Source organism: Macaca thibetana, chromosome 5 (genome assembly GCF_024542745.1).
Source record: "Macaca thibetana thibetana isolate TM-01 chromosome 5, ASM2454274v1, whole genome shotgun sequence".
NCBI classification, from domain to species: domain Eukaryota; kingdom Metazoa; phylum Chordata; class Mammalia; order Primates; family Cercopithecidae; genus Macaca; species Macaca thibetana.
In genome coordinates, this window is record NC_065582.1 from 183,211,103 (window position 1) to 183,233,988 (window position 22,886).

Consider the following 22,886-nt stretch of genomic DNA (forward strand, 5'->3'; position numbering starts at 1 on the left):
GTCCACAAAAACATGCACTGAGTCCATCTTCAGCCTGGGCACACAGCAACCTCCAGAAGGCAAAACCATGGGAACTTGCTGTGATCTCACTTCCTACAATGAGTGAAGAGTGTCCAGGACTACCAAATTCAGGTGTCTTTTCAACACATTACAAGTAACGTGCTAGAGTCTGGAGCTCACCAGAGGGAAGTACAAACAGCACTCACGAGGTGCAGAGTCCTAGGGCTTCCTGCAGGCCCACTGCACCTGGGACACTGCCTGGGCCAGTGCTCACACACACTCCTGAGGATGACCACCAGCACCATTTACAGATGAGAAAACTGAGGTTCTAGTGAAGTAACTCAGCCATCTGCTCCATGTGATGGCAGGAGGCTTCACCAGCCCTAGTTCCATAAAGATCCAACCCATAAGGTCCAAGAAGTACTGTAGTACAGTGACTACAATCACATTGTTCTTTTTAACCAACTTAGAAAAGGCACCAAGAAAGAGACAATATAAACCAAAAGATAACAATGGAGATTTTCAAATCATAGTTTACGTCTGGAAGACACTGATCACAAGCTGCTGAAGGCCCAGATGCCCTGAGAACCTAGCCTCCTGGTAACTGGTGATGGGCAGTTCCGGCCCAAGGAGAAAGGCTCCCACAGCCAATTTCTTCCACTACCACGTGTGGCACAAGAGACCATAACTGACATCAGCAGCTGTGACAAATGAACAGGGACGAAATTTTCCATCTTAAATTTTCATTAGGCTATATATGTTTAATTTTTATGTTTCAGTAAGAAGTTGGATAACAGCCAGCTGCAAAAATGTCAACACTCTTGTGCCCTGGAGAGAACACAGTGTCTCTAAGGCAATAAACAGCAGCTGCAATCTTTGTACGAAGAGAGTCAGTCAGTTTAGACCAGTCCTTTAAGAATTATTTTGTCTGAGAACAAGCCCAAATTGAAAATGGAAAGACTGAAGGAAAACGCCAGTCACCATGAGAAATCGAGACGGAGGGAATGAACACAAATCAGCTGGTCAGAGAAATCCCAGAAACGCTACACGGCCAAGGTCAGGAACAACAATCTGTCCCACTGCACACCGCCACAGGGAACATGATGCCTGTGTGCTCTACGACACATGTAAAATAAACCCGAGCTGACTTTAGCAACTACATACGTTCATGCACAACCCTTTTGGAAATCAGCACGTGAAGCCTCCCCAAATGAAAGGGTCACAACTCTGAAGAAATCTGGGACTGGCCAACTACAATGTTAATTGGTGACAGCTGCACAGTCACCTCGCTAATACAAAATGCACTTCTCATCATGCGGGAACATGAGAAACAGAAACCTTTAACTGCTTTTGCTAAAGCGATCACCTGAGGCTTAGCAAGACGTGAAGTAAGCATGAGTGCTGGGCTGACAGTGAGACAGGACGGATGGCAGACTGGTCACCCTTCAGAATGAGGAGATGTGAAGCCAGAATTAGAGACACTTCTTCTCTGCATACTAACATGTTTTTTCTTTACTGGCCTTTGTTAATTTACCATTTTTATTATCAGATAAACAGTGTTAAAAGTTTGGGTTTACTGATTTCATGTTTTAAAAGTTGCTTTAAAAACCTCAGGGTCCCTTGTCACGAAAAGCACAATAATGATGTCCATACTTCCGTGGACATTATTGTATGTGTTTCTCATTACTGGACAACTTAAATTTCTGAAACTTTATTACAAAGCCACAACTTACAAAGTTGGTGCTGAGCCACTGTCTGTGAGAATGAGCCTGGGATGCTGCTGAATTGTGATGGGAGAGCTGGAGCCCGACCCCGAGCTTGCAGACGACACGCTGGGTGGGCTCCTCTCAGCAAGATAGTCGGGAGCAGGATCCACCTGAAGTGGGAGCTGGTGAATGTGGATGTCGTCAGTGACGGGGGGGTCCATGATACCACACGTGAGGATGTGTGAAAGGCTGCAGTCATCGCAAGCACATCTGATCAGGAATTAAGGACAGTTACCAAGCCAGCCAATGCAGAAGACTAGACCACGCTCTCTAAGGGTCGGTTCTGGGCCTCTGCTCAGCCCAGTGAAGGTCTCACAGGCCCGCCGCGCCAGCACCACAATCCAGGCTTACCTTCTCCTGTAGTTGCAGTTGGGGCAGTCGGGCATGCTCAGCCGGGACGACAACATGTGCCTCATGGTGTCCGTGAAGTTGTTCTCGCCAGTAACTGCTTTCTTATTGGTTAACTAGAGGAAATTTTAAAATGCTTTAATCTTGCAAGACCCTTCCCCAAGACATGGCTCATTATTTTTCAGTAATTCTGCTAACATGTATCATGTTCACAGACACTGTTTCCTCAGTGGGACAGGACCAGGAACAGAGGGGCAGCAGACCTGGAGGTGGTAGCAAGCAGGGGGCTGAGCCACAAAGGGCTCAGGTACCAGGAAACCCTAATCGCTTTTGTCTTCAGCAAACATGCTGCAGTGCGCCCTCAGAGCAGACACCTGCTGCAGACACCCGGCCTTTACCCTGTCTGCCATGTGCTTGGTATTTGCAAGGTACTGAGAACAGAGCTGTAGGAATGAAAACTGGTACGTGGAGGGCAAGGGGTAGGCCTGGGAGCTATTGACGAAATGGAGTCTCAACTTCCAATAGACAAGGTGGGCATCTGCATTTCAAAGAAGAACTCTGGACCCACTCTGGCAATGGGACAGGTGGCAGCTGGAAGGGCCACTCAAAAGGACAGGATGACCAGGCAAGGTGGCTCACGCCTGTAATCCCAGCACTTTGGGAGGCAGAGGCAGGCGGATCACCTGAGGTCAGGAGTTTGAGACCAGTCTGGCCAACATAGTGAAATCCCATCTCTACTAAAAATACAAAAATTAGCCAGGCGTGGTGGCTGGCACCTGTAATCCTAGCTACTTGGGAGGCTGAGGCACAAGAATCGTTTGAACCTGGGAGGCAGAGGTTGCAGTGAGCCAAATTCACGCCACTGCACTTCAGCCTGGGTGACAGAGTGAGACTTTGTCTCAAAACAACAACAAAAGCACAGGACACATGCAGAATGGGGAAAGGGAAGAGGTGAGCATGCCAAAACACTGGTGCCATCTGTATACCTGTGGTGCCCAGAGGAGACCACAAGCATGTAACTGTGGAGACAGGCATGGGGTCAAGGCCAGGGAACCACCAAAATTTGCAGAAAGGCCAATGAAGTTGGAGTTTGTAAAGGAGATGGAGACAAGTGGCAGAGAACAGGAAGAGAGTCGGTGTGACACGTGGATGGGAGATCAGAGGAAGCCAAGTTTCCAGATGAAGCCAAGGGCCCCAAGACCAGATGCAGGATGTTGCTAGCAAGCTCTGCCAAACAGTACCAGCAAAGGTGGAGCACAAACCTGCCTGGAGGAGGCACTGCCAGGAAGTTGAGGAAGGGAGAGTCCAGATCTCCCAGCTGCCATGTTGAAGGCACTGCGCCTGGCACTGTATGGAGGTTTGAGCACTCTGTCTGGGGATGCTGGGCCCCCATCCCAGCTCTGGGACATCAGGCGACATCCTTAACCTCACCCTATCACCCTCCTTCGTATGTAAACTGCAGATGACACCACCTGCCTCATAAGGGACTGTGGGGACTCAGGTAATATCCTTTGCAAAATACCCAGGGCTGCTGTGGGATAGAGGGGCCACTCAATACACATGGGTTTTTCTTGAGGCGTATGTGGAAAATAAGGAAATAGGTGAACAAAATTAGTTTATCTTGAGATTAAAAACACCATCTTGAACAGTTTTTAATGCTGGCAGCACATGCCAATGTGGTCCTCCAATGCTGTTCTAACGGAGCACATCAACGTGCAGAGAAGTCATTTGCTGTCAGGACAGATTTCTACTTCCTTTAATTGCCTCTCTTATTGACAAGCTTACCTGTTCTTCAATGAATCTTCTTTGTTTAAAAAGCTCCCAGTCTTCTGTTAACATGCGCTGCTTGGTTTTCATTGTCATCTAGTAAGAGGATGTAAAAAAAAAGAAAAAAAAAAGAAAAACCTTAATACCTGCGACAATTATACAAGACACTTTCACGAGGAGATTTTCTTAAAATGATATATATATGAGAAACATCATCTGCAAACAATAAAGATACAATACTACAAATATGTTAACAGGTATTTCTTTGTTTTACTCAGTCATCACAAGTACTTTTCTCACATGAAAGAGATGAATAAACATTAAAAAAAGAAATTAAGATATTCTGACTAAATCTGTCAATACAGTGGATGAACATTCACTATTTACTGAATGCCCATTATGTGCCCTGAATGTGTTAGAAATAAGCAAGATGATGGCAACTTGGTCCTGCCACACGAAGAGCTCAGACTACAGGAAAGGAAGAGCTATTAACAGGCATATGAGACTTAAGAAGCAAAGCAAAGCAAAACTAACGAAGTAGGAAGGAATTAAAGGCAAAAAGAGACATTACTGAGAACACAGAGAAGCAAACGTGATTAATAAAACCGAAAGTCGGTTCTGTAAACTTCTGCCAAGGCTGAAAAAGGGGGAAAAAGGTAACATAAAAAAAAAACAAAAAAAAAAAAACCAGGATTGAGAAAGGATATGGGTACGTATGAAGACTGTTTTGTTTTGTTTTTTGAGACTGAGTTTCGCTTTATCACCCAAGCTGGAGTGCAGTGGTGCAATCTCGGCTCAATGCAACCTGTGCCTCCTGGGTTCAAGCGATTCTTGTGCTTTAGCCTCCTGAGTAACTGGGATTACAGGCGCCCACCACCACGCCCAGCTCGTTTTTCTATTTTTACTAGAGACGGTGTTTCACCATGTTGGCGAGGCTGGTCTTGAACTCCTGGCCTCAAGTGATCCACCTGCCTTGGCCTCCCGAAGTACTGGGATTACAAGCATGAGCCACTGCACTCCCTGGCCAGAAGGCTGTTTTTTAAACTATGAGACAAAGTATCTTTTTAAGTTGATACTTTGCAGTATCTAAAGAAGAGTTGCAAACAAGGGGCTCATGGGCTGTTTTGTCCCACTTGCACAATGCCTTTTTTAAAAAATTTTCAAGATTTCACCTAATAATCCAGATTTCTGGCTTCTCTTGACAACTCGGCGGCTCTGGTGGCCCTGTGAAGACTGCTGGACTGCCCCTAACAGAGAACAGGAGAACACATGCACGCACACCCAGGTGTGGCCTTCACTACCCATGCCCCACGCTCCACCAGGGCCTATCCCAACTGAGGGCACTTTCTAAGGTGAGGGTGATGATGACCATGAGCACCACAGGAACTCTGGGGCTGCTCTACCCCATATCATCCATTTCTGTGACTTTCCCTAGCCCTGCAGGTGTGAGCTTACAACCCTTTACTAAATGATGTGGATAACTTCTTGAGCCAAATTCCATTTGTAAAACTGACTCGACATAGAAGGAAACTTGAGATAGACTAATAAATGTGATATACATGAAAAAGGCAGACAAGATCTATAGTTCTTGTTATTCTTCCCTGTAAAAATGAATTAGGCCCCAAAGTTTTACGGTAGGTTCTATCAAATCCTTTATGGGACAGAAAATTTAAACTATTCCCGAAAACTGCAAAAACGCAGAGAGTTTCTCAATGCATTCTATGAAGCTAGCACAACCTTTATACAAAACAAGTAAGACTTCAAAGACCAAGACAACTCAATTATACCTCAGAATATAGATATAAAAGTCCTAGCTGGATGCAGTGGCTCACATCTGTAATCCCAGCGCTTTGGTAGGCCAAGGTGGGAGGATCACTTGAGGCCAGGAATTTGAGAACAGTCTAGATAATAAGGTAAGACCCCCACCGCTACAAAAAATTTCATTTGTTTGTAAATAAAATTATCTTTGAGACAAAGTCTCTCACTCTGTCACTTAGGCTGGACTACAGTGGTGTGATCACAACTTACTATAGCCTCAACCTCCTGGGCCTGTGATCCTCCCACCTCAGCCTCCCAAGTAGCTAGGACCACAGGCACACACCACCACACCTAATTTTTTTTTTTTTCCTTGTAGAGATGAGGTTCTCCCTATGTTGCCCAGGTTGGTCTCAAACTCCTGGGCTCAAGCGATCCTTCTGCTTTGGCCTCCCAAAGTGCTGGAATTACAGGTGCGAGCCACTGCGCCAAGCCAAAATTTAGCTGGCACACTGGCACGTGCCTATGGTCCCAGCTACTCAGGAGGCTGAAGTGGGAGGATAGCTTGAGCCCAGGGGTTCGAAGCTGCAGAGAACTAATATCTTGTCATTGCACTCCAGCCTGGCCAGCAGTGTGAAACCCTGTCTCTAAAAATAATTTTATATAGCTGTCCAAATACACATACACACACACACAGGCGCACACGCGCACACACGTCCTAAATCAAATATCAGCTAACAAATTTAATAATGGAATAAAGAATGACATATCATGATCTACTAGCGTTTCATCCCAGGAATGCAAGAATGTGTCAAAATTAGGTAACCTAAACTCTTAATTCATATAGAAATTGATGTAAGAAAAATCATACCACCAATTTTGACATCTTCCTGTTTTATTTTTTAAATGATAGCCTAAATAAACTAGAAATAAAAGTAAACTTCTTTAATTTGCTAGAAAGTATCAAAAGTCTGTATGGCAAGCATCAAACTTCATGGTGAAACACTCACAGCAGCCCCTCGAAGCCAGGACTGGACAAGGGTGCCAGTATCAATGCTCTTATTCACACTGGTCTGAAGGTCCTAGTGGAAGCCAAAAAAAGGGGACAAATGCTGGAAAAGATGAGATAAACCTATCATTATTTGTAGAAGATACTGTGATTTCCTAGACTCCCAGATTCAAGACTCAACTCAAAAACTACAGGAGTTAATGCCGGCATCTGGCGAGACAACTGGTCACAGGGCATCTCCATTTTCCCAGTTTCCAGCATGAACGCTTTAAACACACATTCCCCGCTCAAGATGCCGGGCATAGTAGCCCCTCAAACTACAGACTATGGAGGCAGAAAATGGGTCAAGATTTACAAACTATAAAACCATAATACAAGATATTTTTTAAAACCTTAAAAAAGAGTGACATACCATATTCTTGGATGGGAAGATTCAATATGGGTGCCAATTCTCCCTTTTCACTGTATATGTCTGCAGTTACTGTAAAATCTTAGTGTAGAGCTTAAGAGTTGTTTGATAAATAACATCAATTAAAACCTCTTCCTTGACTCCTTACAGCTTCTGGGAAATTTTTTTTTTTTTTTGGGGAGGAACAAATTTGGGTACTTGCAGGCTTATGTATGTGTCAAACAACAAAGAATGAATTTTAGAAAGCAAACATAAAAATAATTTATTTCAAACTTCCAGCCTGGGCAACATGGTGAAACCCCATCTCTAACAAAAATACAAACAAAAAAATTAGCCAGGCATGGTGGTGTGTGCTGTGATCCCAGCTACTCTGGAGGCTGAGGTGGGAGGGCTGCTTGAGACCAGCTGGCGGAGGTTGCGGTGAGCCCAGATGACACCACCGCCTAGGTGAGAGTAAGACTCCATCTCAAACAAACAAAAACCTACCACTCTCTTGCCACATACATACATATTTGTGAACAGAGACTCAATTATTTTACATGTATTCAACATTTTAAAACCTTTGAATCAGTATAAAATTTCTAAAATGTTATTAGAAGCAACCAATGTTCATTCAAAGGTTTTAAATTAAATGGCGCATTACAATGGCTCCAGTGGAGAGTGGAGCGGCCACAAACCAAGAACTCCAGGGGTCACTGCAGCCGCCCCCAAAGCTTTCAGGGGAACACAGCCCTGCTAACATACTGATTCTGAAACTTTTGGCCTCGAGAACTGTGAGCATACATTTCTGTTGTTTTCAGCTCCCCCCAACCTCCCACCCATGCATACGTGGTTCCAGAATGACTATTATTCTCTCAATTTCCCTCAATTGTATTAGTGGCGGATTGTTTCTCAGGGTTTCTTCAAAAGAGAGTTAAAATAAAAACGCATCTCCTGGCCAGGTGTGGTGGCTCACGCCTGTAATTTCAGCACTTTGGGAGGCTGAGGTGGGTGGATCATGAGGTCAAGAAATCTAGACCATCCTGGTCAACAGGGTGAAACCTTGTCTCTACTACAAATACAAAAATTAGCGGGGCGTGGTGGCGCATGCCTGTAGTCCCAGCTACTCGGGAGGCTGAGGCAGGAGAATCACTTGAACCCGGGAGGCAGAGGTTGCAGTGAGCAGAGATCACGCCACTGCACTCCAGCCTGGCGACAGAAAGAGACTCCGTCTCAAAAAAAAAAATCATCTTCTGGTTCTTTTAGTGAAGAGACTGATTTTCTCTTTGTAAAAACGATGTAACATGCAATTTTAAAGAAATACACTTTACTTTTTAAGTGACACTGTATTTTTTCCCTAGAGAGAATATGTATATGTTATTTTTACATATATACTATCTTTCCTGGAACAACAGCAATATATAATACCATATATAATAGTTCAAAATAAATGTTTAACTTCAAGAAACAGATACATCAAGAAATTACTATTCCCAAAGGATTTTTCAGTCTTAGTAAAGGAATTTTCTTAAAGGCATTTTTGCGTTTCGTTACAGTTCAGTTGGAGAAATGAATCTCTGAAATTAGAACTTTATCTGCCATTTCCATCACATGTGGAACTAAGGACAGCACCCCAGGCTCCTAGGGGCAGGATGTTATGCTACTTAGGCCACCGCTGACCTAAACCCCAATAGGCCTGCCTGAGGCCCTCGGGAGCCTCCTCCCACCTGCAGATGTGGTAACACCAGGAAGCAGTAGTGAGGCTCTAGCCACATTGGGTTTGGCCCAGCGCTCAGTAAGGGTTCATCTTCCTTCTCTTCCATCTCTTCCCCTATGTTATCACTAACTATACTATTTTTCTGAAGTCACCTGAAGGTTACAAGTTATTCACAACCTCAGAAACTTATATTGACACATGATGGGAAAGCCAGGTGATATGGCTTAGATCTCATGTCAAACTGTATTCCCCAATGTTGGAGGTGGGGCCTGGTGGGAGGTGATTGGATCATGGGGTCAGATTTCCCCAAAGGTGCTATTCTAGTGATAGTGAGTTCCCAGGAGATCTGGTTGTTGTTTAAAAGTGTGTAGCACCTCCCCACCCCGCTTCCTCCTACTCCGGCCATGTAAGATGTGCTGGTTTCCCCTTCCCCTTCCACCATGATTGTAAGTTGCCCGAGGCCTCCCAGCCATGCTTCCTATACAGCCACAGAACTGTGAGCCAATTAAACTGCTTTTCTTTATAAATTATCCAGTCTCAGGTATTTCTTTATAGCAGTGCAAGAATGGACTAATCCACCAGGGATGAATCAAGTGAACAGCGTCAATTCTACAGAAGAAAAACACCAAATGCAGGAGAAAGGGAGGTGGGAGTTCCACGCAGAAAAGCTTCCAGACTCAAAGCTTCTCCACAACAGGCCAGCATCTCCTGTTCAACACCAGGACAGGAGCCACTGACACACGCAAATCACCGTTGTTGACAGGCAAAGCTGATGTGCACTTAAGCTTGTAGACAGGTGCCTCCCCTGAAGGGTACTCTGCAAATCCCTAGGAAACAATGAGTACCAGGCACAGAGGCCACCAGCCCCAGTCAGGGACAGATGTGTCCCTGAAATGAAATCTGAGATGAGACCTCATGGTCACCTAGTCCAAACACCTCTCCAACTATTCTCCACATTCCCTATCATGGGGAACTCATCTCCACACTACAGCCCACTCTGCCTTCAAACGACCCTTGCAAGGGACTCTTTCTGATCACACACATCTACATGGGGTCTAGACTCTGCTCCCGGGGGCTGTCTGGGACGAACTCAATGTTTGCTTCACACTGGTCATTTCTTGACCGCTCAGGCCAGCAACCTCAAGTCCCTTATGCTTCCCTGCCAGGGGTGTCCAGCCTGGTTAGAGGTGTCCTGAGGACATGCAGCGAGGCTGCCACCACCCTGATTACAGGACCTTCCACGTCTGCCCTGTGACATCACGTCAACCTGTTACATTGATATGGTTCACCTTTGTCCCCACCCAAATCTCATGTCAAATTGTAATTCCCACATGTTAGGGGAGGAACCTGGTGGGAGGTGATGGGATGATGGGGGCGGATTTCCCCCATGCTGTTCTCATGATAGTGAGTTCTCACAAGATATGATAGCTTAAAAGTGTGGCATTTCCCCTCTTGCTCTCTCTCTCCTGCCACCACGTAAGACGTGCATTGCCTCCTCTTCTCCTTCTGCCATGATTATAAGTTTCCTAAGGCCTCCCCAGCCATGAGGAACTGTGAATCAATTAAACCTCTGTTCTTTATAAATTACCCAGAATCAGGTAGGTTGTTTTTTTCCTTCTTTGAGACAGAGTTTCGCTCTCGTTGCCCAGGCTGGAGTGCAATGGCACGATCTCAGCTCACCCCAACCTCTGCCTCCCGGGTTCAAGCGACTCTCCTGCCTCAGCCTCCTGAGTAGGTGGGATGACAGGCACGCACCACCACACCCAGCTAATTTTGTATTTTTAGTAGAGATGGGGGTTCGCCATGTTGGTCAGGCTGGTCTTGAACTCCCGACCTCAGGTGATCCGCCCACCTTGGCCTCCCTAAGTGCTGGGATTACAGGTGTGAGCATCGCACCTGGCCTCAGGTAGTTCTTTATAGCAGTGTGAAAACAGACTGATATGCCCACCCTTCTGGGTCTGATGACACTCTCCAGTGGATTCATCAACACTCAGCTTCTCCATCCGCACATCTGTTACTGCTACAAACACTAACAAGACTGTGGAGGAGGGCCCTGACATAGTGTTCTCTGGGCCAAAGGCAAATACCACCATTGCTGCCATTATAGTGTACTGTGGGCAGCTATCCATGCCTACTCAGAAGGTGCTTGGGGCACCTCTTTTTTTAAGAGGTCCTTGGTAAAGGCAGGCAGGATCCTATGCACTTGGGAGGTTTCAATGACCTAATGCAATACAACTTGACTGCAACTCATGCTGGCAAGACAGAGACTCAGCAGGTGACACTATGTCGTCAACGGAGACACTCTCGGATTAAGGACCCTTTCACGTGCTTCCCACAAGCAGCCTCTCTGGGAGTTCTGAAACCCTGCCCTGCACAGTGGCTCTTCCCTGGGCTTCAGAGACCTGAGCTCCTATCCCTGCTCCCAGCCAGGGTGGTTGTGGCTTCTCACACCTCGCTCCTCTGTGAGGCCAGAGCAGATCAGCTTCACTCCCTCGAGCCCCAGTGACAAGAGTGAGCCAGGAAGAAAAATCGGCCTCTCGCCTTTTGTTTTTCCTTCTCAAGGTCTTTCCTTCACAGTGTCTGCTGATGACCTGAGATCTCACTGCTCCTCCCCTCCTCTGTACTCTCAATAAACCACCCTGCTTAGGTGCCATGGGATATGCTCCAGAGCAGTGATCCCCAATCTTTTTGGCACTAGGGATCGATTTCATGGAAGACAACTTTTCCACAGACCAGGTGAGGCAAGTGGATGGTTTCGGGATGATTCAAGTTCATAACATTTACTGTACACTTTATTTCTATTATTACTGCACTGTAATACAGGATGAAATAATCATACAACTCACCCCAATGCACAATGAGTGGAAGCCCTGAGCTTGTTTTCCTTCAACTAGATGGTCCCATCTGGAGGCGATGGGAGACAGTGACGGATCAGCAGGCATTAGACTCTCATGAGAAGTGTACAACCCAGCGGGTTTGTGCTTCTATGAGGATCTAATGTCTCTGCTGATCTGACAGGAGCTGTTGTTCAGGTAGTAATGCAAGGCATGGGGAGTGGCTATAAATCCTGACAAAACTTCCCTTGCTCACCGGCCACTCACCTCCTGCTGTGCAGCCTGGTTCCTAACAGGTCATGGACTAGTACTGGTCTGTGACCCAAAAGTCGGGGATCCCTGCCCTATAGGGTACCCAGTAACCAGCGGCCCACAGTACAATACCAACACAGGGACTATTTACTGTCCCTATGCCTATATATTTTTTTCATTTTTTGAGATATGGTCTCACTCTGTTGCCCAGGATGGAGTGAGGTGGCATGATCATAGCTCACCACAGCCTTGACCTCCTAGGCTCAATCGATCCTCCCATCTCAGCCTCCCAAGTAGCTGAAACCACAAGTGCACGCTACCATGCCCGGCTAATTTTTGTATTTTTGTAGAGACAAGGTCTATCTATGTTGCCCAGGCTGGTCTCAAACTTCCAGGCTTAAGTAATCCACCTGCCTCAGCCTCCCAAAGTGCTGGGAATACAGGTGTGAGCCACTGAGCCTGGCCGTTTTCTTTTTGTTTTTTTTTTTGTTTTTTTCTGAGACAGGGTCTCACTCTGTCACCCAGGCTACAGGGCAGTGGCACCATCATAGCTCACTGCAGCCTCGAACTCTCGGTCTTAAGTGATCCTCCCCTTGTCAGTCTCTGGAGTGGCTGGAACCACAAGCACATGGCACTAAGCCTAATTTTTTGTAGAGACAAAGTCTCACTATGTTGCCCAGGCTGGTCTCAAACTCCTGGGCTCAAGTGATCCTCCCACCTTAGCCTCCTAAAGTGCTGAAATTACAAGTGTGAGCCACTGCACCTGGCCAGTTTTGCTTTTTAAAAATAACACACAAAAAACTTATTTGGAATCAAAAGCTCGTGTAAAACTAAAACATCACCTAATGTCATTATCTCATTTTGCAGGTGGGAAACTAAGACTAGGGAGGGAAAACACTCAGAGGGCAGATCCAGGACTGCATTCTGGTGTTGATTGCCATGCAGGGTTCTCCCTGGGACCCAAGTCAAGAACATCCCAGGGAGTGGTGACCTGGACACACTGCTGGCCCTCCTGCACGGCCACAGCCCCGAAGAGCCTGTGCTCAAGATGCCCACTTCCTGGAGCAGGTTAATGCCCACTATCCTAGCTCCCCCCAACTCCTGCTCCCTCTACCAGAACAGCAAACTTGTGAAAATCGGCTGGTACACACACAGATGGCAGAGCGGAATGCAGCTTTCAGCGCCCTCTCTGCTGTGCTGTCCCCACATGGCACAGCTGCAGCCCCTGGGATGCTCCAGGCCTCACGAGATGAAGGCTGCTGAGGTGCTGCTGCAGTGGGAGACTCTGTCCTCCCCACCTGGCATCCAGACCCTGCTCTCACTCAGTAGTCAGGCTAAGAAGTCGCTGGTCAGTGACAAACCACAGCTGGAAAGTCTCTGGTTGCAAAAACAGACAAAAACATGAATTAGGAATGCCCACTTTGAAGAAAACACAAAACAGCAACTGCTCTCTCAGGCCTCACCATGAGGCTCAGGACACAGAGGGAGTCTCCCAGGACCAAACTGACCTCGAAGGCCCCTTCTCACCCTGATGTGCTGTGCGTACAGCGGCCAAGGAAGAAGCGCAGACAAGAGTCATGGGAGAATCTCAGGGCCACCCGCCCTAAGACAAGCTCAACAGCACAGAATTTCGCATGTGACAAAGTTGGAACTTATTCCACTGAAGCTGATGAAGGTTCAAAAAAAGCCAGCAGGCCAGGCGCCGTGGCTCACAAATGTAATCCCAGTACTTTGGGAGGCTGAGAACGCAGAAGAATGGAGTAGGAGAAAACCCGCGAAAATCCAAACAACAGACCATTTGTAGCTCTAGTCCCTGTGGCTGCAGTAGAGAACAGCAACAGAAAACACGGCCTGTAACTGTGAAATCAGTGACACGCTTCTTGGGAGCAGTGAGCACATGCTAGTCCCTTCCTTCTTCCCAGTCCCTCACAGCACTGACAAGGAACACTGACAAGGAGCCACGGCTGGCATCCACGTGGCACTCACCATGCCAGGGCAGACATGGAAACAGCACATGTCTTAGGCTAGAGCCCAGGTTCCATTTTCCTACAGAGAGTCTCCAAAGTGCAACAGATAAATAACTCAGTCACTCCTCCTTTACCACTGCTCACACTACTGTCATCTTTAAACCAGGGCCGCTCTCAATTCCTTCCTGGCCCAACCCCGCTTTAGGAGAGCAGGCAGGCCAGGGGTGAGAAAGAGGGGGCGCCATATCAAAGCCCTGCTCTGTCTGAGAGGCTTGGACTACCTGAGCACCTTCCCTTCAGATCCACCTCCAGCAGATGCCCTCCCTCTTCTGTCTTCCACTTCATCAGCCACCTGCCACCTGTACATGTGTCTGCACTCCTTTCTAGACTAGGACAGATGGACAATGAGCTCTCAACAGCAGAGTGCTCAGTAAATGGCTCCTGGACTTAAAAATCTCCTACCTGGACCGGGCTTGGTGGCTCACACCTGTAATCCCAACACTTTGGGAGGCTGAGGCAGGCAGACCACCTGAGGTCGGGAGTTCGAGACCAGCCTGATCAACATGGAGAAACCCTGTCTCTACTAAAAATACAAAATTAGCTGGGCGTGGTGACACATGTAATCCCAGCTACTCGGGAGACTGAGGCAGGAGAATCACTTGAACCCGGGAGGCAGAGATTGGGGTGAGCCCAGATCTCACCATTGCACTCCAGCCTGGGCAACAAGAGCGAAACTCCATCTCAAAAAAAAAACACACACACACCCACAAAACAAAACCTTCTACCTGGGGTGCAGAGCCTGGGTGACAGCCTGTGTGAGTGACAGCGGGTATGCCCAGGCCAAGGCGAACCTGACCAACTGCTGCCACCACACCTCAGGCACAGGAGGCCCAAGCCATCTGTGATGCCAACAGGTTTCCCATCCCTTCTGGAAAACCAGCAGCTGGCACGCACACAGGGGCTACCCACATGCGCCTCTGGGCCTCAGTCGGGAATTCCCGGCTTGCAGCTCAGGACAAAGCTAGTGTCTTGGTGCTGCCTTCAACGTGGCTGTGCGAGGGTGTGCGCGGGGTGTGGTGGTCCCGGGTGGCACTCACCTGCTCGTCGACATAGGCATCGATCCTCTTCTGGCACTCCAGCCACTCCTCAGCGACTCTGCGCAGCTCCTCCTCGGAGCGCTGGTACCTCTGCAGCAAGGTACTGTATGTGTCCTCACTGCAGGTGTCGTGTGTGGTGGTTCCTAGCCTAGGAGAGAGAAGGCCTTGTAACAAAGGAAAGAACTCAAAGGCTCTGAAGCAGAGATTAGAAATGCGCTTCCTGCTGCTACTATCCTGTTTTGTCAACTCGCCTCCCAACATGGAAAACGGGGTGCCACTCTGCACCACAGCAGGGAGCTGTGAGGGATCAACAGATCCCCATGCAAGGCCAATGGGACAGACTTGTAAAAAGGAGATGCTCAGCTGGGCACGGTGGCTCACGTCTGTAATCCCAGCACTTTGGGAGGCTGAGGTGGCTGGATCACCTGAGGTCAGGAGTTCGAGACCAGCCTGCCCAATATGGCAAAACCCCATCTCTACTAAAAGTACAAAAAAAATTAGCTGGGTATGGTGGCAGGCACCCATAGTCCCAGCTACTTGGGAGGCTGAGACAGGAGAACTGCTTGAACCCAGGAGGTGGAGGTTGCAGTGAGCCGAGATCACGCCACTGCACTCCAGCCTGGGCGACAGAGCAAGACTCGTCTCAAAAAAAAAAAAAAAAAAAAAAGAGAAGCTCAAAGAAACAACAGCTTCTGAGAAAACAAATGAGCACTGAACAACATGTCTCTAAAGACTATGGCTTAACAATTCAGTTTACCAAATATGGAATTGCAAAATAAAAAAATTAGATAAAAATAAAAATTAAAAATGATAAAAAAAATATGGGGATGCAAAGTTATTTTACTCTTGAAAATGCAACTGGCTCAGAGAAAACAAAACATTTAATGAGACATAAAATTTAGATCTGGTTTTCAAATAAAGCAAAACAAAATTTGATTTACTTGAAGAAATACAGTTACAGTTTTCTGTCTACTATATTATATTGTATTAAGAAAGATGGCAGTCGGGCACAGTGGCTCGCGCCTGTAATCCCAGCACTTTGGGAGGCCAAGGGGAGCAGATCACCTGAGGTCGGGAGTTCAAGACCAGCCTGGCCAACATGGAGAAACCCCGTCTCTACTAAAAATACAACAATTAGCCAGGTGTGGTAGCGCATGCCTGTAATCCCAGCTACTCAGGAGGCTGGGACAGGAGAATCACTTGAACCTGGGAGGTGGAGGCTGTGGTGAACCGAGATTGCGCCACTGCACTCCAGCCTAGCAGACAGGGTGAGACTCTGCCTCAAAAAAAAAAAAAAGACAAAAAAAAAAGAAAGATAGCAAGATGGAAAATGAGAAAATAAACAGGAAACAAAAGACAAACATGCAGGTGGACAGTGAGAAAAAACACCTCGATTTCTGAAGAGACCGTGAGCAAGATGGCGCTTGGGAGACAGAAGGCTGGGGGCTGGGGTTAGGAGGAGGACACAGAGAGGTGTGGAGACACATGTAGATCATCACCAGAAAAACCTCATGTTGCTAATACCTAAATCTATCAGTGTGAGCCAAAATAAGTGAAATAAAGACATCTTGACAAGGACAGCTTACAATCAAATACAACGTTTATAATATATCAAGAGCCTAAAGACTCTGTGCAAGGTTAGGGATCAGCACTGTTTATATAAAACACTAGAAGCCACCAAATGAATAACGGCACATCTAGAAGAATCAGTACTTGATAACTAGATACTTATTACCAATTTTATAATTATGTCTACCCATTCACACACACATTCATGTATATATACACATACATATTTTGAAATGGAAATATGCCCATGGTAACTAAAGATATGACTACAGCATGTTTAAAAATACGTGTAGTAGACATAGGGAAAAAATGTATAATACTAAATTATTTATAAAACCTAACTTTATGATTTTCTATATTTTCAGAATTTTATTTGTAATGACAATCTAACGATTTTATAATAAACAATAAAGAAAGCTATGTGGAAATCAGGATCTTTTCATGGGTGAAATGGGCAGGAATGACTCCCTCTTCTCCTCTGACCTATCTCCACCCTCAGGTGAATCGCACCTGGGAACCTCGCAGCTACTGAAGCCATCTGTGCGCTCACCTATTGCAGTCTCTCCAGGGGAGGCAGCAGAGGTTAGGTGTAACTGGACAGTCATTTAGGGAAGCACAAAGGAAAGAAACAACACTGATGCACATGGATTGAGGCTACTTCAAAACATCAAAGCTATTCTCCTAAGTCTGTTTCTGCCCCTCAGGAGACAAAACTCCTTAAGACACGGACTCCAGCGGCGCCGGGCTTCTGCCACACTGCAGCCCGTGAAGTAGTTTTTCTCCCGCTTCTCCTCTGCCAGCCTTGCTCTTCTGTGACTGGTTTCCATTCTTCATACAGAACCTAGTTTCTACCCAATTCCATCCTGCCCCTACTTGCTCCACCTGGAATGCTGGGATGCGGCATTATACCCTGTCATGTGTTCCTTGTTCCGCTCCTCCTGGAAGTAAGAATTTACCTCTTCCAATTTATAGAATTCAGGTAATTTGGAGCCAAGGGAGAGCAAAGTGGGTGGGGGAGGCGTTTTGTGGATATCTTTGGTGGTGTAATTGGAAAGCAATCTGCAGGCACAGGGCTTCCCCACAAGCAAAGCTGTGCTAGGATCAAAAGAGTCACAGGGACTATCCACAGGGTTGAGTTAAATCAATGGCTCAGCAAACAGGTTTCTATCTAAATACTGAGACTGCAAATACAAGACAGCAGCATGGAAACAGGCTTACTGTAACATTACCAATAATGTGTATGTGAAACGTTATTACTGATAAAGAGAATAAAATAACATTGGTTTGGGTAAATTTTATAAGCCTAATTTAATATATATTTAAAGTGAAGCCCACATTGGGCTACTGACACCCACAACAAAGAGAAGCAGGCCTGAGGGATGCACCCCCTGATAGAAACAACCCCCATCTACGCCTCGGCCTGCCAGGGGATCTGAGCAGAGCCGTCCAGAGCCTTCAGATCCTACCAATTCTCAGGCAGGACAGAGGATGGAGGTGGCCAGACTGCTCTGTGAACACGCCCACGCAGGATCAGACCAAGGCACCCCCAGGACAGATGGCCCAGTTCTTTCATAGATACATTTTAAGACAAAAAGGAGTGGGGAGTCAGGGGAAGGAGCCTGCCAATTACAGACTTTCAAAGGCTATGGGGAAAAAAAGAAGGGGGCAATGCAGAGTTACTGTTTAATGGGTAGAGTTTCTGTTTCGGTTGAGGAAAAAATTTTAAAGTACATAGTGGTAATGGTTATAAACACTACGAATATAATTAATGTTAATGAAATATACACTTAAAATTGTTAAAATGATAAGCTTTATGTTATATATACTTTACCATAATTTTAAAAAAATGTAATATATCAAAAGCCATTGAATTGTACATTTTAGGTGGATGAATTGTACAATATGTATTTCATGATACAGAAGCTTTAGGGGGTGTTTGTATGTAATCAGTAGCAAAATTTTTATGAATTGTTAAATGTATATCTGTACACTAGCAATGCAAATCTGAATTATCTTGAATTAGTCTCAGGCTGACAAGGGAGTCAGGTGCAGAGCACAAAGGCATGGCGTGTCCTGGCGTCATCAGTGCTGCTCAGAGAACACGCTGGTTGGTCTCACTCTGTCCCTGTCTGTGTTTATCCTTCTCCCTCAACTGTCTCTGGGTCTCGAAAGTGAGAAGTGAAACTGCAGCTTGAGCCCCAGCATCCACACTGGAGACATGGCTCACGGTTGGAGTATGACCATTAATACCCAATGACCAAACAGAAAATCCAGAACTAGGGCACAGAAAAAGATGGGAGCTTTATGATGCACTTCAGGTTTCAGTCACCCACCCACAGTCTGACAGGCTGACGAAACTCACTGGCTTACCACTAAAATTTTTTTTTAAGGTAGATACCTGGAATCTTGTTTTTAGAGCCCCTCTCCCAAGATGCATGTCTTCTCATGAAAAGTGCTTTTGATAAATCTGAACGTCATAACCAGGAACAAAGTCTACTCCACATTCCAGATTCACCACTGTGAATCCTCTTCCGATACCTTTTATTCTGCAAGGGTCACATTAAGGACTTTCCAATCTTGATACACAGTGGCCACAGAAGGGAAGGAATGGCTAAGAAGCAGGTCGGGGCACAGGGAACACTGGAAGGGTCTGCGGCCCACCTGCCAGCTGGCCACACCCCCCATAACACCTTGTTCTGTTCTTGGTTTTTTTTTTTTTTTTCTGTTTTGTTGAGATGGAGTCTCGCTCTGTCTGTCCCCCATGCTGGATGGAGTGCAGTGGCATGATCTCGGCTCACTGCAACCTCCGCTCTCGGGTTCATGCCATTCTCCTGCCTCAGCCTCGCGAGTAGCTGAGACTACAGGTGGGTGCCACCACGCCTGGCTAATTTTTGTATTTTTAGTAGAGACGGTGTTTCACCGTGTTAGCCAGGATGGTCTCAATCTCCTGACCTCGTGATCTGCCCCCGTCAGCCTCCCAAAGTGCTGGAATTACAGGCATGAGCCACTGCGCCTGGCCCTTTTTTTTCGCTTTTTAACAGATGGGGTCTTGCTGTTACCCAGTCTGGTCTCCAGCTCCTAGGCTTAAGCAATCCTCCTGCCTCAGCCTCCCAAGTAGCCGGGACTAGAGGCATGAGCCACCACGCGCAGCTTCTGATCTTTTTGTCCTCAATTCTCTTTTACTTAACTGCTTTCTCTAGAAGTAAGGTTATGAAGTGGAGATGGTCAGGACCCCTCGAAGCAAATTTGTGAATACAGGAAACAAAGACTGGGTCAATAATCGGATTTTGGTTTTGTTGTTGTTTTTTTTTTTTGTTTGTTTGTTTGTTTGTTTGTTTTTTTGAGATGGAATCTCGCTCTGTGGCTCAGGCTGGAGTGCAGTGGCACAATCTCAGCTCACTGCAAGCTCCGCCTCCAGGGTTCACGCCATTCTTCTGCCTCAGCCTCCCAAGTAGCAGGGACCACAGGCGCGTGCCACTATACTCGGCTAATTTTTTGTATTTTTAGTAGAGATGGGGTTTGACCATGTCAGCCAGGATGGTCTTGATCTCCTGACCTCGTGATCCGCTCGGCTCGGCCAGGATCACAGGGATTACAAAGTGCAGGGATTACAAAGTGCGGGGATTACAGGTGTGAAGCACTGTGCCCAGCCTAATACACGGATTTTAAGAGAAAAAAGGCAGATTGGGTGTAGTGGCTCATACCTGTAATCCTAGCACTTTGGGAGGCTGAGGCAGGTGGATCGCTTGAGGTCAGGAGTTCAAGACCAGCCTGGCCAACATGGTGAAACCCCGTCTCTATTAAAAATAAAAAATTAGCCAGGCGTGGTGGTGCAAGCTTATAATCCCAATCCCGGCTACTTGGGAGGCTGAGGCAGGAGAATCGCTTGAACCTGGGAGGTGGAGGTTGCAGTGAGCTGAGATCGTGCCACTGCACTCCAGCCTTGGTGACACAGCAAGACACTGTCTCAAAAACAAAATAAATAAAATAAAATAGCAATAACTGGTGTAGTCAACAGAACAATTTATTCCCTTGCTTTGTGAAGCTAACAATTTTTTTTTTCCCCCGGAGACAGCATCTTACTCTATCGCCCAGGCTAGAGTGCAGTGGTGCACTCTCGCCTCACTGCAACCTCTGACTCTGGGGTTCAAGCAATTCTTCTGCCTCAGCCTTCTGCACAGCCAGGATCACAGGTGTGTGCCACCACACCCGGCTGATTTTTGTATTTTTAGTAGAAATGGGGTATTACCATGTTGGCCAGGCTGGTCTCAAACTCCTGACCTCAGGTGATCCACCCACGTAAGGCCTCCCAAAGTGTTGGAATTACAGGCATGAGCCACCACACTTGGCCCCTAAGTATGTATTAATGTGGTCAAATGTAGATGGCTGCTGTCCCGATGGGTCTGTATTATTGGAATGTGCTCACGTGATAAATAGAACAAAACACCAAAGAACAAAATCACCAAACTGCAGACCTGTGGTAGCTCATGCATGACTCAGTGCAGGGAACAGTGTTCTGCTGTTCAATTTTTGTAATTTTTGCTGCTAATTTTTGTATTTTTAAGAGAGACGGGGTTTCACCATGTTGGCCAGGCTGGTCTTGACCTCAGCGTTCTGCTGAGTGACATCACATCAGGAGGAACACGCCTCCTAACTGAACATGGTACCACAGGGCAAACACATGACCCCGAGCAGATACCCCATGAGTGACTGCTGCACCTGCATCCCTTTCTCAGTGAAAGCACAGAACCCAGCCAGCCTCCCTAGCGTGAAGAAGCCATATGGAAGCGCTACACAAGGAGACAAAACAACAGAGCCCCGGGTAGCAAGGGAATGTGTAGGAGACACCAAGCTGTATCCAGGGGGCCTTAGGCACCCTCAGACTTGGGCCTCTTCCCTCCTCCATTTCCCCTGCATGTCCAAGAGCCATAGCATGAACCACATCACAGGTGCCCGGCCAAGGATGGGTCTTGTCAAGGAAAAGTGCTATATTTACTACAGCTTTTCTGTATGAGGAATTTATGGTGTAAAATCTTAGTAGCATTTAAAAGTTTAATTGTATTACTTCTCGGGTTTTGAGTTTTTGGCCCAAACTATCTTTTTCTCTAAGCCCTGTTATTTTTCCTGCAAGAACTTTCATACTTGATGGTACTCAGGTACACCAGTCAGGAGAAAAGACTGTGCTGTCACACCACAAAGACGTATACGGGTTAAGGCCAAATACCTGATTTGTGACACCAGTGCGGGCAAGTTGCTCTGAAGAAGTGGCTCTGAAAAGACCAGATTTTCAAACAGGTGTTTATTATGCAGTTCCCACGTCACTTGGAACTTTTTCAAGTGTTCATTTTCCTAGTTTAGAAAAAGAAAAAGATAAACAGAATATGTAGTGAATTGCTAAAGACTTGAAAATTCCCAAAGGGATTCCCTCCCCGCTCTCCCTCTCCCCACACCACACACACATCCCTCTTTACAGGCCCAGAGCGTTCAGCTTATGGTAAGTGCTGTTCCCTGTATGTCCCAAGGCACACAGTGGATCAGAACTCCGACTACAAGGACATGTAGTCAGTCTAGATGGCAAGTTTAGAAGGGCAGCGAAGACGGGGTGACAGGTGTACACAGAGACAAAGCAGTAACCAAACGTCTGAGAGTCAATTCTCACAATTATACTTTTAAATTGTAATGACAGCCCTTACAGTTCAGACAGTTTAGATACATCAAGTCCCTCAATGCCAAAGGATAATAATTTTCTTACCTATTTGGAGAAACCTTCCATTCTAATTAATACACACAATTTCTCCACTTGCAAGACCCTATTAGAGGTAAGGTTTTTTTTGTCTTCCTAATAAACATAGGCAAACTCGTCAATTACTTTAGCCAATACCATGAAAACCTAGAAGTGTCCCAGTCATCATAGAGAGTCATGTCAACAGAAATGTACAGCAAGCCCCCAACACAAGACCACTGAGGTTGATGCCATTATTACCTTTCCTAAATGTAATGGTCACATTTAATAAGTCTTGCTACAACCATGCGTGTGTGAATCCATGCTTCCCTCTGTCAACTACACGGACACTATTTGTGTTCAGATCACGTTACATCTTTGGGTGAATGTTCCTGACTTCAACAACCGCCAGCTCTGGAAGCTGCACTTCATCATGCTTGGCTACTCCACGTCTCCTGAGTCGGGTCACTCACAGGGACTGGGTTTAGAGGTCTGCTCCTGTTTACAATATAGCCAAGCTGAGTTGATGGAGACCTTAGCAAATGAACGACACAAAGATTTCATTGTTATGTCACCTGATAACCCTAGTTGGTATGGGGGCTGAGAGAACAAATTATAATGATTAACTTCTGTTCTTCAAAGTAAACACCTATAAACACATTTGGAGACAGCACACCAGTGATACTGCTAGACCA

The 22,886-nt window shown here is 46.4% G+C and overlaps 1 protein-coding gene across 3 annotated transcripts in view; it reads right to left on the bottom strand.

Moving 5' to 3' along the window:
• The window catches only part of FAM193A (family with sequence similarity 193 member A), a 198,250-nt gene that overhangs the window by 73,027 nt on the left and 102,337 nt on the right, over nt 1-22,886 (bottom strand). For 2 of the 3 annotated variants that reach the window (XM_050792252.1, XM_050792253.1), the window contains exons 6-10: nt 21,694-21,818; nt 14,901-15,048; nt 3,900-3,977; nt 2,118-2,230; nt 1,734-1,976 (exon numbers count right to left, since the gene is read on the bottom strand). In XM_050792252.1, coding sequence (XP_050648209.1) covers nt 1,734-1,976; nt 2,118-2,230; nt 3,900-3,977; nt 14,901-15,048; nt 21,694-21,818 — 707 coding nt within the window. Of the gene's footprint in view, nt 1-1,733; nt 1,977-2,117; nt 2,231-3,899; nt 3,978-6,646; nt 6,719-14,900; nt 15,049-21,693; nt 21,819-22,886 lie in introns of all 3 variants that reach the window. The other variant, XM_050792255.1, reaches the window with a different exon arrangement.